This window comes from Triticum dicoccoides, chromosome 6B (genome assembly GCF_002162155.2).
Source record: "Triticum dicoccoides isolate Atlit2015 ecotype Zavitan chromosome 6B, WEW_v2.0, whole genome shotgun sequence".
NCBI lineage: Eukaryota > Viridiplantae > Streptophyta > Magnoliopsida > Poales > Poaceae > Triticum > Triticum dicoccoides.
In genome coordinates this window covers 575,149,123-575,163,573 of record NC_041391.1, presented here as the reverse complement: position 1 = coordinate 575,163,573, position 14,451 = coordinate 575,149,123, and the positions used below count along the sequence as shown (strand labels likewise).

The 14,451-nt window shown below is 48.8% G+C and overlaps 1 protein-coding gene across 1 annotated transcript; it reads right to left on the bottom strand.

Annotated features, from left to right (window-relative positions):
- Window positions 1-2,076: 2,076 nt before the first annotated feature.
- LOC119326046 (FCS-Like Zinc finger 7-like) lies at window positions 2,077-4,041 on the bottom strand. The gene is made up of 2 exons (XM_037599753.1): window positions 3,583-4,041; window positions 2,077-2,544 (listed from the first exon to the last, which is right to left on the bottom strand). The coding sequence occupies exons 1-2, from the start codon at window positions 3,867-3,869 to the stop codon at window positions 2,376-2,378; spliced, it is 456 nt and encodes a 151-aa protein (XP_037455650.1). The 5' UTR covers window positions 3,870-4,041; the 3' UTR covers window positions 2,077-2,375.
- Window positions 4,042-14,451: the final 10,410 nt, after the last annotated feature.

Here is a 14,451-nt window from a genome sequence, read left to right as displayed (position 1 = left end):
CGGCGGAATCACTCCGCCAGAGAGTAAAAGTGCTCCTGCCAGGTTTCGTTTGGAGGCGGCGGCGTTTCGTCTCAAAAGCCCTCTCCTTATTTTTTCTAGGTCAAAACCCTTCATATAGCAGAAGATGGGGGTTGGAGGCTAGCTGTGGGCCCCATGGCATCAGGGCACCCCCAGGGGTGGGGTTTTCTGGGGACAGAGTGGGGTTATGGTGGGCCAGCGGGGGTTGGGCTGACATGGCAGACACACCCAAGCCTCTCCCCATATCTGGCCCAGATTTGGGATGGATATGAGTGGTGTCGGATAGCCCTGGCGTTTTGGGACCGGTTTGAGGCGCCTGGCTTTTTTTTGACCGGTCCGTCCGCCCAGGCGTTTATGACCAGTTTGAGGTGCTCGGCTGTAGATGCTCTAAATCCCCTAAATTTTCGTCTTTGTGTTTTAAGTCCATGAGCTCAAAATGATAGCATATGAAATCATTGATGGGTGAAAAATATTCAAATGCGAGATCAATTCTAATTTAAATATTACAATCCAACTAAGTTTTCAAATAAAATAGTTCAAACTTGAATTCAACTCACACGTATGTTCTAGTTGTCCCCTTTAATCGTCCATAGATGCACAATCAAACCTTCCTCGAGCTTCTTATGAGTTGCTCAGCGCCAATTTTGATTATGCATTTGAACAAACTCATCAAACATAGACATTTTCTTGTGTGGAAGTTGGATACGATCACCCATGTTCTCAAATTTAAGATCTCTCGCAACATCTTCACCCTCACCCTCCACAATCATGTTGTGCATGATCACACACCATCATGTCATCACCTCCCACAAGGTATCTGAATCCCATAGTTTAGCAGGTTCATCAATAACTGCAAAATGGGATTGGAGCACTCCAAAAGCCCTCTCCACATCCTTTCTACTCCCTCCGTTCCAAAATATTTATCTTTCTAGGCATTTTAAATGGACACAACATATGGATGCATGTAGACATATTTTAGAGTGTAGATTCGCTCATTTTGCTCCGTATGCAGTCACTTGTTGAAATCTCTAGAAAGACAAATATTTAGGAACGGAGGGAGTAGCTCCTTGTCTTTGGGTAAAGTGATCTCTTTTTTGAACAACTGACTCAGAGATGGTCTTTACTAATGTAGCCCACGGAGGATAGATACCGTCTACAGATAGTGGCCCATGTTGTAATGATGTCCATTGCTAGTGTAGTTGGAAGGAGGATCTTGGTCTTCAGTCAACTTAGCAAACCATGGAGATCGCTATAGCATATTGATGTCACTGTGAGACCTGAGCATGCCAAACAAAGCGTGCCAAATCCAGAGGTCATGCAATACAACTGCATCAAGAATGATGGTGGGCTTCTTAGAATGGCCTTGATATTGCCCTTCCAGAGCTTTTGGGAAGTTCTTACATCTCTAGTGCATGCAAAAGATCCGAGAAAACCTAGCCACCCTCTTGCATTGGACATTGCCAAGAGCCTTTTGGTTTCTGTGGCAATTGGTTCTCTCAAGTATCAATGTCCAAACACCTTGAAAGTGAGGGGCACTTGAGACGACCTCATCACTGACACAAATCATAAAGATATGATTTTTCTGCTTACGATGAGATGCATAAATCTCAAAAAAAAAAGCAAAGTTATAGTGTCCCTGCACCCCACCCCCAGTGCGGGGCCAGGAGAAGTGCACCTATTGCCGAGCGATGGAATGCTCGAGGAGGCTAGCCCCAAATAAGCCATCTTCAGTTTGCGCCACAACCATGCCTCCTCAAGCGAGAGGGGCCTCTTGTCTTGCACCCCATCAAGATCGAGCGATGAGCTAGTGCGCAAGCAGCAGGTGAAGAGAGATATTGTCGATGGAGCGCATGCTCCAACTTTGGAGACGTCATGCCATGAACTTGAGGCGCAGGTAGATACGACGAAAGGGGTCCGGATTCGGCTCCTCGGAATCCCAAGCAGCAACAACTAACTCAAGGAAGTTGTCCATCTTATGCCAGAAACACTCAAAATGAAAACATGTGGGGTGGCTAGAACAGGGCACACAATCCACAAGGAGGGGGCAATGATCGACGGTGGTCAAGGCCAAGCTGCGTAGCAGATAGTATGGGTGCGAGACCTCTCAACATGGCATACAAAGAACGCCGTCATTGTGCATGGGGGATGGTGGTCCTACTCCTTGGACTGAGTATGAGGTAAATATCTCGCAGCTCCATATCAACCACGAAGCGGTGGAACTAACTCATGAAACGGGGATGTAGCCGACCATTATTCGACCATTATTTCATACTACTACCTTGTACTTGTATACATGGACGGACGGCTTAAACTTGGTGGAGATTGTACCACATATGTCTATGACACATAACTAGGAGCTAGTATAAGCTAAATGGGTTTGCCTGACCCGCTGCATGAGCCCCCGCCGCTGCTGGACTGGTCCGACGGGGCCTTCCTGATGGATCAGAGGCGGCGCTTTTTTCCATCATTATGTCTTTCTCCATGTACTTCTCCCTGCACTCCTTGGTGCAGAATGCAAACTCACTCCTGCAGAAGACAGACAAAGGAATTGGACCATCATGTCAGAGACATCTCCAACGAATAAATTTAACCTTTTGTTATTGTAGTGAAGAAACCATGGATTTTTTTAGTATTTATTTAATTCTCTCTGGTTGATGACATATTGTGGCAATCAAAGAAATACGAGCTCAGATGGTAACGAGTGACAATTTTATGGTATGATAATCAAACAACAACTCGTATGATTGGCTGATTAATATTCTTTAATTATTGCGTTGCTTAAGGGAGTATATATGTAGTCTTGGCTCTTGGCTAGAAAACTAAATCTAAATGCAACCCCCCTAAAAAAATCTAAATGCATCCCAATAATTTTATATTTTGAGACAGGGCAGTTCGAGCATAATTCAGCGACCAAAATTAAAAGAGGAAAAAATATCAGGCTATGAGCACCCCATGCATCAATAGTACATATCTGAATAGCAAATACATAGGGAGTATTAATAATTAATTAACATGGCAGATCAAACCAAAAATGTATCGGCAACAAATAACATGCTGAGGAAAAAGGTTTGCATCTAACATTCCTCTAGAATATGGGAGAGCATAAGATTCATGCTATGAACTGCTTATACTAGTAGCCTCGATTTTTGACTGCTTATACTAGCATCGAATCAGCATTACCTTTCTAATGAGCGAGGTTATCAAATTAGTACGGAGTACTTGTCTAGATTAAACAGAGAGGGTCACTAAATTTTCATATATGAAAACGGATCCTGAATAACCCCTTCACATAACCGAGGGGAACCACGAAACCATCACAAAATCGTAGGATGCCAGCAACATCATAGGATGATTCGATCAGTTGCAACCTTGACGTGGAAAACGAACGAACGGCGCGGAATTCACATCAGAAAGTATCATGAGAGATTAATCGGATCCTAGCCAAAAATCACCAGGAAGCTACCGAAAAAGACAAAACTGAAACACGAGGTCGAAACACGAGAATTCCGCCGGACATTTCCACGCTACGACGAACAAAGAATGGGAAAACAGTGACGCTAGTACCTGTAGATATATGCATCCTTGTCGGCGAGGGGTTTGGCGCAGATGCCGCAGGCCGCCAGGAACGCCGCCGTCATCCACAGCCCGGTAAATGCGTCCCTCTTCAGAGAGTGGTGGCCGCCGCCTCCGGCGCCCATCTCCTCGTCGCAAGCCGACACAAAAAAGATCGGCCTCTCGCGTGCCTGCTTGTCGTCGCCGCTCACCTGGCGCACCCGCCTCTGCACCGACGGCATGGACGCCACGCTGACCTTCCGGCGCATCACCATGCTCCTCGGCCGCTTGTTGACCATCTCGTCGGACCGGGTTCGTGCCGAGCTCTTTCGCTCGCTCGCTTGTTCCCGCCCCGCCTCTGTCAATCTATATTTCAATACGGTGGCCTTTCTGTCCCAAGATCTGGAGAGAGACTGGATGGTGGGGAGAGGGGTTTTGGGGAGGAGGAACGGGGCAGGGGCAGGGGCATAAAAAGAGGAGGAGGGCCGGGCACGTGAGGCGGCCACTCCCCACTCTAGACACTTGGATGCTTTTGATCTGGTGATTTATGGTATGGTATTATAGCGATTAAGGCAGTTTGTTAGAGTTACCCTCGCACCGCCCATATGTATGTGTGGGGTAAAACCACCCGTCTCTATTATTCCATATCGGGCAATGGTTACTCTATGCTATATGCATGATGATTTGGTTTTGCTGAGGTAGAGTGAAAAAACAACCTTTTTTAGATAGGAAAAAGACCAACCAAAGTGAGATATTTGGTGTTAACATAATGAGGGAACACATTATTACGACCTGCATTGCTTTTTTATTTAGTCAAGTTGTTTTATTTTCATTAATCAATATACATCTGGTGGCGCGAAAGTTTCGCGGCGCCACACTTTCGCGGCGCCACATTATGATGCGAGATATGGGGGCTGCACAAGCCGTCGCTACGCGTGACTGGCCTAGATTAAGGAAACGGAAGCGGACTATCGACAGGGCTGCAGAAACCGTTGATACGCGTGACTGGCCTAGATCAAGGAAACGGCAACGGACTTTTGACAGATTTGTGGGCTGCGGAAGCCGTCGGTATGCACTGGCCTAGATCAAGGAAACGGAAGTGGACTTTTGACAGATATGTGGGGTGCGGAAACCGTCACTATGCACTGGCCTAGATCAAGGAAACCGTAGCGCAGATTCGGTTGTGTTCACTCGAATCTTTTTTGGGAGCACTTTTAATATAGGGGTGTAATGTGGCTCGATAGATCGACGTCAACTTGTGTCTTACTTTTTCGCTGGAGCACTTATCCGACACGTCATACATCTGGCTTCGAGCTAGAGTACAACTTTTGTTTTGTCTTTTGCATGCGTTACGATAGATATCATGACAACAAACAAGGTTTATGTTACGGTTTATGTTACATCTACGCCCTTTAAGATTTACAACATCAAAATAATTTTATCTAGTCTCAACATGAAACAATTTATACGATTCTGTTTATTCGAATTTCAACAATACAACAAACACCATCTAGTACACAAACTATGCCAAAACACTTCGGCGGTTGTTGTTTTATGCTCATTCGAGTGATGCGGAATTTGAGCACTTTACTTAAATCATAGCAACGAAACCAAAGTGATATCAATTCTACAAAAGTTGACTCAGAGGAAAGTCACTCGGTGTCTTCAGATGCTTGTACTTGTAGTGTCTTGTATACATTCTCATGTAGTGCATCAATACCTTTTTCCTCATATACAGAAATGCACCATGTTCTCACCTAGATTAGTTATTGTTAATACTTAATAATAAAAATATCATTAATGTACTAAATTACTTTAGCTTTTCCCTGATTATTCAAGGTAAGGTTCCAAAAATCACCCCTTCCATCCCTATACTCCCCACCCACCCCCACTGTGGCGGATCACGAGAATCCAACACAAGGTCACATTATCATGACCAAATATATTGTTATTTAGTTAGTTTGTTTTTGTTTTCACTAATGTTTGTTATATATGTATTTGGTGGCAAAGTTTTGTAATTACTAGATCAATGGTATCGTACTTTGGTGCCTCACTATAATGCCAGGCATGTGGGTTGCAGAATTTTCTAGATCGATGAAACCATGATGAGTGTTGTCTATGTTGGCCCATGGTTCCCTCCTATCTATCATATTCTCTCTCTCATCCAGGGACCTGATCTCGCTCCCCTAGCCTCCCAATCCGCTACTCCGCCTCGGCGACCACATCCCTCTCGCCGGCGGTCACTCTCACGCCGGTGACCACCCCAACCCCCGCGTGCCCCACTCTCCATGGCCCTCTCCCTAACACCGGATCCGGTTGCCGAGAGGTGGATGGAGTCCAGTCCATCCTTGAGTGGCTCGCCGCCAGACGTTCTCTGCGGCTCGCACCTGCCCGCCGCTTAGTAGGTCACCTCACCGCCGCCGCCTCCGCCGCGCATCATGCACTCGGAGATCTGTTGCGTGCCGCCCACCCGTGAGGAGCCGGAGCTCGAGGGCAACGACGGCTGGCTAGAGGCTGGAAGGAAGCAGCACCGACCATGATGTCCCCCACATCCCCAGCGCGCCCCCTTGCTGAGCCCTCCCTCACCACCCCGCGGGCCTCCGGTGTCGCGGGCCCCAGATGCCTATACCCCGCGGCCTCTCGCTGATTGAGTGCCGATGCAATATTAGCTGATGACAATGTGGTCACTATGGCCACACTGGTCGTTCATGCGATAACCCACATGTTGCGCCTTGGACGCCGTGTTCCCCGGGTCTGCGTCGCCGCGCTCTGGCGTGCCACCAGCGGCCAAGCGCCCGCGTGCCACCTCTCCTGCGTCCTCGACTGCCTATGTGGCGGCCCTTCGGTGCCATCTGGGATGGTCGACTCCCTGGCGCTGTCTCCTTCACCGACTCGTTCACCTCCGGTGTCACCATTGTCGGTGTCAAAACCGGCGGATCTCGGGTAGGGGGGTCCCGAACTGTGCGTCTAAAGTTGATGGTAACAGGAGGCGGGGGACACGATGTTTACCCAGGTTCTGGCCCTCTCTATGGAGGTAATACCTTACTTCCTGCTTGATTGATCTTGATGAATATGAGTATTACAAGAGTTGATCTACCACGAGATTGTGATGGCTAAAACCCTAGAAGTCTAACCTGTATGATTATGATTGCCTCTACGGACTAAGCCCTCCGGTTTATATATACACCAGAGGGGACTAGGGTTGTACAAAGTCGGTTACAGAGAAAGGAATCTACATATCCGAACGCCAAGTTTGCCATCCACGCAAAGGAGAGTCCCATCCGAACACGGGAAGAAGTCTTTTATCTTGTTTCTTCATAGCCCATCAGTCCGGCCCATGCTACATAGTCTGGCTGTCCGAGGACCCCTTAATCCAGGGCTCCCTCAGTAGCCCCTGAACCAGGCTTCAATGACGAGGTGTCTGGTGCATGAATTGTCTTCGACATTGCAAGGCGGGTTCCTTCTCCGAATACTCCAAAATAGTCTTTGAACACAAGAATTGTGTCCGGCTCTGCAAAGCAAATTCCACACACAACCGTAGAGAGTATAATATCTCATGAGTCCAATCCGCTGACAACTTTTTGTAGCGTGACATCACATTGTCGCCCGGCCATTATTTCGAACCGTTTTTAGCCCGCCGCTCCAAATTTTGAGATGCGGTTTCATTGGCACGTCTTGTCAAAGTAGAGATCGTGTCCCCTTATTGCAGGATTCTCATCAATAAGGGCATGGGTAATCCCACTGTATCGTCTGCACGGCCCTTGGGAACAGGCGAGTTTTTAGGGCAAGTGGGGAGGCGCTTGATATTCATCGCCTTTATAAAGGGATAAGGATTCACCCCTTTCATCCACGCCTTCTCTCTCTCCGCCTCCCCCATTCTCGAGCTCCAGTGCCCAAGTTCTCATATTTTCCTCCCCAAGAAAGCACTCCAACCATGTCCGGATCTGGAGCGCAAGGCAAGTGGATGGTCTCCTCCGTCAAGGAGAAGGACATTACCAAGCTCCGGGAGGCTGGGTATTTGGCTGAGGAAATCGCCCACCGGCTTCCGGCCAAGGGACAGATCGTCCCCACCCCGGAGCCCCATGAGAGGGTAGTATTCATCTCCCACTTCGTCCGCGGGTTGGGATTTCCTCTCCACCCGTTCGTTCGCGGACTCATGTTCTACTATGAGCTGGATTTCCATGATCTGGCCCCCAACTCCTTCCTCAACATCTCGGCATTCATTGTTGTGTGCGAGGCCTTCCTTCACATCCCACCCCACTTCGGATTATGGTTAAAGATCTTGAATGTGAAGCCAAAGGTCGTGGACAGTCAACACGCAGAGTGCGGAGGCGCCATGGTGAGTAAGATGCCCAACATCACATGGCCAATAGGTACCTTCATGGAGACCGTCAAAGGGTGGTAACAACAGTGGTTCTACATCACAGAGCCGCGCGACACCACCTGGGCGGCGGCTCCCGAATTCCAGTCCGGAGCCCCGATGCAGCTCACCTCCTGGCTAGAGAAGGGCCTAGACTGGTCTTCGTCGGACGAGCTGACAACACTTCAGACACGCATCAGGAGCATGATAGACAAGAATATCAAGCTTGTCAATGTGATCCAGGTGATGCTTGTTCGCCGGGTCCTTCCATGCCAAAACCGGACTTGCCATTTATGGGAGTACGATTTGGCCAAGCACCATACCTTGATGCAGTTCTTCGGCACTACGCACGAAGACATCTGGAAGGTGCTTTTCAAGTCCAACAAGACGTGGCTGGATACGACCGAGGACCGTGGGCACGACTTGGCCTATCCCGCTAGTCTGGTAAGTTTTTTCATGTTTTCAAGGTGTATCCTTTACTTGTATTCTTGAGGAAAGCCTCCCTACTGATTCTCTCAGGTATGGACAAAGAAGGCGGAGCGGATTCACTGTCCGGCTCCGCTGCCCGAAGACCCAGCAATTCCACTTCTATGAAGATGCTGGTTCCGGTGCCCTATCAAGCACCGGAGAAGAAGGCCAAGGAGACCAGAGGTGGCCTCCGTCATAAGGGCACTTCGGACGTGACATACGGAGACGCCGAGACTCATTCCTCCGCTGCCGAGGATGACGAGGAAGAGGAGGAAGAAGAAGAAAGCCATTCCCCCCTGAGGAGGGAAGAAAGAAAAGGATGGCATCCACGCGTCTGGAGGCTGAAGCATCCAAGAAGGGGAAGGATTCCCTCCTGGACAACTCCACAGCGGACACCGACAATAGCTCAGAATTGCGCCCCAGGGATAAGCCCCTGGCCAAATCATAAGTACTCGAAGATGCACTCATATATCCGGCCCTTTTCCTTCATGGTTTTAACATGTCAAATCATGTGTTGCAGCCCGGCCCATTCTGTCCTCCAGCAATCCTCATCAACGGGGAATTTGCTGGACCCGAAGGTGATGGACAGTGGGTCCCTTCCGGCGGCCTCCTCTCCCAAGGCCATGGATGACACTGAGGTGTTGTCCCGAAGGACCCCAGGCCAGGGAGAGACGCAGGAGGCCATCAAGGCGGCGACAGAGGGTGAAACCTTGGCCGCCGGATATATGGGGGAGCAAATCCCCATGGATATTGGCGATAGGGGCCATATCAAATTTGCCCCCAGCCGAATACAATTCCGGAGACCTATATGGCTCCGGAATCAGGCAAGTAGCCTCTTTCAAAAGAAGGAGGTGCGCCTATTCCACCGGTGACCTCTATCCATCCAGAGACGCCGGATAATTTGCTGGAAGCGCTGCAAGGTGCTTCCATTGTTGAGGAACACCGTATCCTTATGGGTGCGGTCGTGGAAAGGGTGCGGTTCATTAAGAGCGGACTGACCGACGCCTGTACCAGCCTTCTAACAGGGTTTGAGGTGAGCGACACAATTATATAGAAAGAATGTCACAGTATAGACAGTAGCCCCCGAGACACTGTCCAGTGTTCGAAAAGGAAAGCCGGACAGAGGATCAAACAAGTTTTGCAGGAGACTAACCAGATGAGTCAATGTGAACAAGCAGGCGTCGTTACTGGCTGCGACCTCTCATACTGCTGAAGTTTCCTGACTGAAGTAGAGTCTAGAGCGTGCCGAGGAAGAGCTCGGCCGTGTGAAAAAGCAGCTAGAGGATAAAGAAGGTATGCAATGACCTTATGTATATCATAAAGGATAGATGATTTGTAATGACTGTAGTGCCATTTTATTTACAGGAGCGGCGACCGACATGAAGGCTCTCAAAAAGGAGCTGGCCAAGGCCGAGGAGAGAGCGGCCAAGGAACAAGCCGCCCGTGAAGAGCATGAGGCCAGGGTTGGTGAGGTCCAGCAGGAGCTCCAGGACGCCGTGAAGTAATGCGAGTCCTTGGAGTGCAACATTGAGGATCAAGAGTCCGTACTTGCCAAGGCCCGCCAAAGCACACACGATGCCCGGGTTGAAGCCCAGTGCACCCTCCAGGAAGTCCAGGAGGCTAGAAAAATTGTGGCGGGTAAGGCCTTTATTATGCAGAGCAAATATTTGAAGAAAAGGTTCCTCTTACTGACCCGTATTTGAGTTCTCCAGGGGCGTTTGCGGATGTGTCGTGCAGCGATTCAGACGCTGCGGAGTTCTTCTGAGCCGAAGAGGGGAGCTCCACAGAGAAGCTGTTTTGGTCGCAATACCTTGCGCCAGAACATCCGGTGCCCTTTAGCGATCAGCTAAAACAGCTGGTCGAACTGCATAGGGTGGCCGAACTAGCCATGAAGGATTTAATAATCTGGCTATGGCCTGCCAAAGCCATACCCAGCAGCTACTTCGGACTCGTGAAGCGGCTGGTCAATGCCTGCCCTCGGCTTGATGCCATCAATCGGTCGGTCTGCATCGAAGGCGCGCGAATGGCCTTCGCCCGAGTCAAGATACAGTGGGCGAAGATCGACGCCGTGAAGTTTGTGACCAAGGGACCGCCCGCGGGTAAGGAGCACCGCATGCCCGAGCGGTATTTTCAAGATGTCCTGAAGGGATCCGGCATTGTAGAGGGGCAGTGTTCAAAAGACATTATCTTTGAATGAAGTCATTCATATTGTCCCTTCCTGTATTATGAAACAGAGCTGTTATGTAGTATAATGCCTGTTATTTAAAATTTTACCTCCTGTGCGGCCATTTTGTTAAATTTGAGAGTTGGCCAGTCGTCGGATTCAGCCCGCACGTAGGTAGTACGGGGGTGTTCGGGATGAGTCTAAACACTCTTTATCCCAAAGTTTGGTCCTTAAAGGAGGTGTTTAGCACAACAAACTAGGCAATCAGACTATGTGGCTTTATCACCCTCACTTAGCCATAGGACTTTGACAATAGAAATTTAGACGCAGCCCCTAGTATTCATAAGTACGAACTTGGGGTGCTGTAAACACCTGATCGGATAAAAACCGATTCATCGCATAATGCAGAAAAAATTGCAAAAGATTTGTAACCTCTCGAACAGCAGACTGGCTCACGCCGCATCATGACAGTCAGTTTTCGGCTTTCTCTACTAAGGTGCTCATTCGGATAAACCAGGACACAATCGTAGTAGTTCTCCCTTTACTACCCTAGCCGATATAGCAGAATGTAAGGTAGTAAGCACATGATCCGGGCAACCCAACGATTGACCAAAGACATGATTCAGAGCCGATGCATATAATGCTAAAGTTCGGGGTGCCGAACTATACTGTAAAAAAAAGTGTTCAGACTTTGTTGCCGTATTATGGGGTGTAATGAAGCTCGTGGCGAATTAAGGCGTACCAGAGTGTATGTGTGCAATTGACAAGAATATCAAGAAAAAGATAAATGAAGCAATAGGCTAATGCCGCAGAAATTGGGCCGCAAACTATTTTCCATTGTAGTTTGATTAATACGTCAAAGCGTATTTGTACAAGTAGTGCGATAATCAACAGGGCTATTTAACATGCCACGACCAAGGGAGAGCTACGTGCGAGTCCTTAAAACAGGCATAACGATCATTTAGAGAGACCACCTGGAAATTCCCTTATACGTCAATGCTTCTTGCTATCTTGGTGTATCTGTCGGTGTCCTGGATTTGGGGGTGTCCAGCCCTGCCTGCCTGCGGCCCACCACATGGCTTCATCAACGTCCTGGTACGGCCCAGCTTCAACACAAACACCGCAAGACCCTCGCGAGGGGCCAAGCCTCGCGAGGCGGGCAACGCCAAGACCCCCGAAGTAATTGGCCTCCTCAGGAGGGCTCCTAAGGGGTGGAGAGTTCTATGCAGGTTACCTCATGAAGCTCAGCTGACGTGAGCCATGCCGACTAAGGCCAGGTGTCGGTGTCAAAACCAGCAGATCTCGGGTAGGGGGTCCCAAGCAGTGCGTCTTAGGATCAATGGTAACAGGAGGCAAGGGACACGATGTTTACCCAGGTTCGGGCCCTCTCGATGGAGGTAAAACCCTACTCCTGCTTGATTAATATTGATGATATGGGTAGTACAAGAATTGATCTACCACGAGATCAGGGAGGCTAAACCCTAGAAGCTAGCCTATGGTATGATTGTTGTTGTATATGTCTATCGACTAGCCTAGCCCCGGTTTATATAATGCACCAGAGGCCTAGGATAACAAGAGTCCTAGCCGAATACGCCGGTGGGGGAGGAGTCCTTGTCTTGATCACCAAGTCTTGTGGATTCTTCCTTGTATGCGGCAGCTGTCCGGACTGGCTCATGGGTATACGGCCATGGGGGTCCTCGGCCCAATCCAACTGATCGAGAGACGACGCGTTGAGTACCCCCTAGTCCAGGACACCGTCAGTAGCCCCCTGAACCGGTCTTCAAGTTAGGGACGCTCCTCGATTCTTCCGAACTGTTCTTCATCTTCGGTTGCCGGTCTTGAAATCTGGTTCAACAAATCTTCTCATCTTCTATCTTGAGGATCGCCGAAATGCATTCGACGAGTTTACATGTCGGGTATCCGAGGAGCCCCTTTAAGTTTCCGGCCTTTATCAATGCCTTGTTATTTTAATGCCACACCTCGGGTTTGGAGTTGTTCCCGGGAGGCAGTGTCCTCTTGCGTCCGAGCTCTAACGTCGGACTGCATTCAAGGTATCTCTTGCAGCCGAGCACCAATGCCGGACTGCTTCCCGGCTCTAACGCCAGAATGTATCCGAGCTCCAACACCGGACTATGCATCCGAGCTCCAACGCCGGACTGTATCCGAGGTGTCGTAAATCACCTTGGTTTAAAGAAGTTTGAAGGATTTTTAGCCAAGCTTAATGCCGGAAATGCCCTCTATGGAGCCAGCCACTAGCGCCCGAGCTTTATGCCGGACTGCTTCCGAGGTGGTGCACCTCCCCGAATGTGGGCCGATTTTTGTCAATATTTTTGATTGGTGCAATTTATTCTCTGCCGATATACATAGCCAGTAGCCCTCAAGGTGGGTATCGGTCTAAAACCCGAGATGCACATGAAGGATGACATAAGACCGCTGATCCCCGTAGCCGCTGAGACTCAGGTTGATTTGCAAAATCGGTCTGAGGATCAAGTCCTAGCTCGGCAGAATACTTCGGGACACAAAAAGTGGCGTGCTCAGTCCTCAAGACTCAGGTTGGGTGCGGCCGACCAACCTGAGGATCAAAATCTCCTCGGAGACTGTATTACACTTAAAATTTTCTGCATTGGACAGGCAATGCAGTAGCCCCCTAGACACTGGTCGGGTGGCAACACCAGATCAGGGGATCGATGTGCCCCTTTAATATTTGTAAATAATAAGCCCGAAGCCCAGTAGCCCCCGAGCCTTAATGCGGGCACGGGAGGCCGAATTAAGGATCGATATCCATAGTAAAATCACAAATTATGTGTAATGACTCTATGTATCCAAGTACTTTACGTCATTAATGCTCGGATCCGCATTGTAGAAAACTTTGTTGACCGATCATCGGCTTCCACCTCCTAGGCCAATAGCCGAGGAGTGTTTGTCCTACTTTATAAAGCCTTTATGAGGGCAAAGATTTACAACAAACAAGGCAATCTGGCCATACAGTTTTATAAACAAAGGTACGCGGAGAGATATGTTATATTACTGTTTAACAGAAGAAATGTCTTCCAAAGAAAATAGTCCCGCTATCGGTTCCTTTCTTTGAGTTGTCATGCTAAGCATGATCATGAAACCTCAGCTCCAATGTAAGAGCAAAATATCGAGGATTTAGTTTGGGAGGCCAGTTAATAGCCCCCGGTAGTGTTCGTCGATAGTCGAGGTCAAGTCGTAAACACTTCGGCCATTGTTATGAATGGCCCGTCGTTTAACGCCGCCATTGGATCGCCGACTAGTTTACGCTTATTGTGACAGTCAATTTTCGGCATTCTCCACTGAGGTGCTTAACCATGTGAGATGGAAGCACAATCGCAGTGGTTCTCGCTTTGCACACCTAGCCGAACAAAGCGGAACATAGGAGGCAAGCGTAGGAGCCGGGCAACCCAACTATTGACCGAAGACACAATTCAAAACCGATGCATATATAGCAATATTCGAGAATGTTTTTGCCGAATCTCTAAAGGTGTCCAGCGCTGCACTACGAGACTTGTGCTGAAAACACACAGATAGTTTAAAAGTGCCATGGGCTCAAAAAGACAAAAAACTTATTCAAAAGGTTAATGTCCGAACTAGATCAAGTGTTCGGTGCCAATCCGAAAATTGGACTTTAGAAAAAAAGGTGCTTCTGCCGTGCTTTAACACGACACATCCTATCTCAAAACTTCAAGCGGGTCAGCCTACGGCTTCAACCTCCTATCCCGAAGGCGGAGTACTTCTTACTAGGCCAGTTTAGCAAACTAAACTCTAGCGGCTTTGAGAGATAAATTAGGCTCCCCCGGCCAGTGACTGCACACTTGTGTCGAAAAAATGAGTGATAAATAATTATAAAAACTTTGCAACGGCTAAGAAG

Bases quoted from the DNA above. Each gene is read 5' to 3' on its own strand.
- LOC119326046 (XM_037599753.1), bottom strand. From the start codon at position 3,869: ATGGTCAACAAGCGGCCGAGGAGCATGGTGATGCGCCGGAAGGTCAGC. The intron at 2,545-3,582 runs GTACTAGCGTCA...TGTCTTCTGCAG, and splicing joins AAGGATGCATATATCTACAG to GAGTGAGTTTGCATTCTGCA.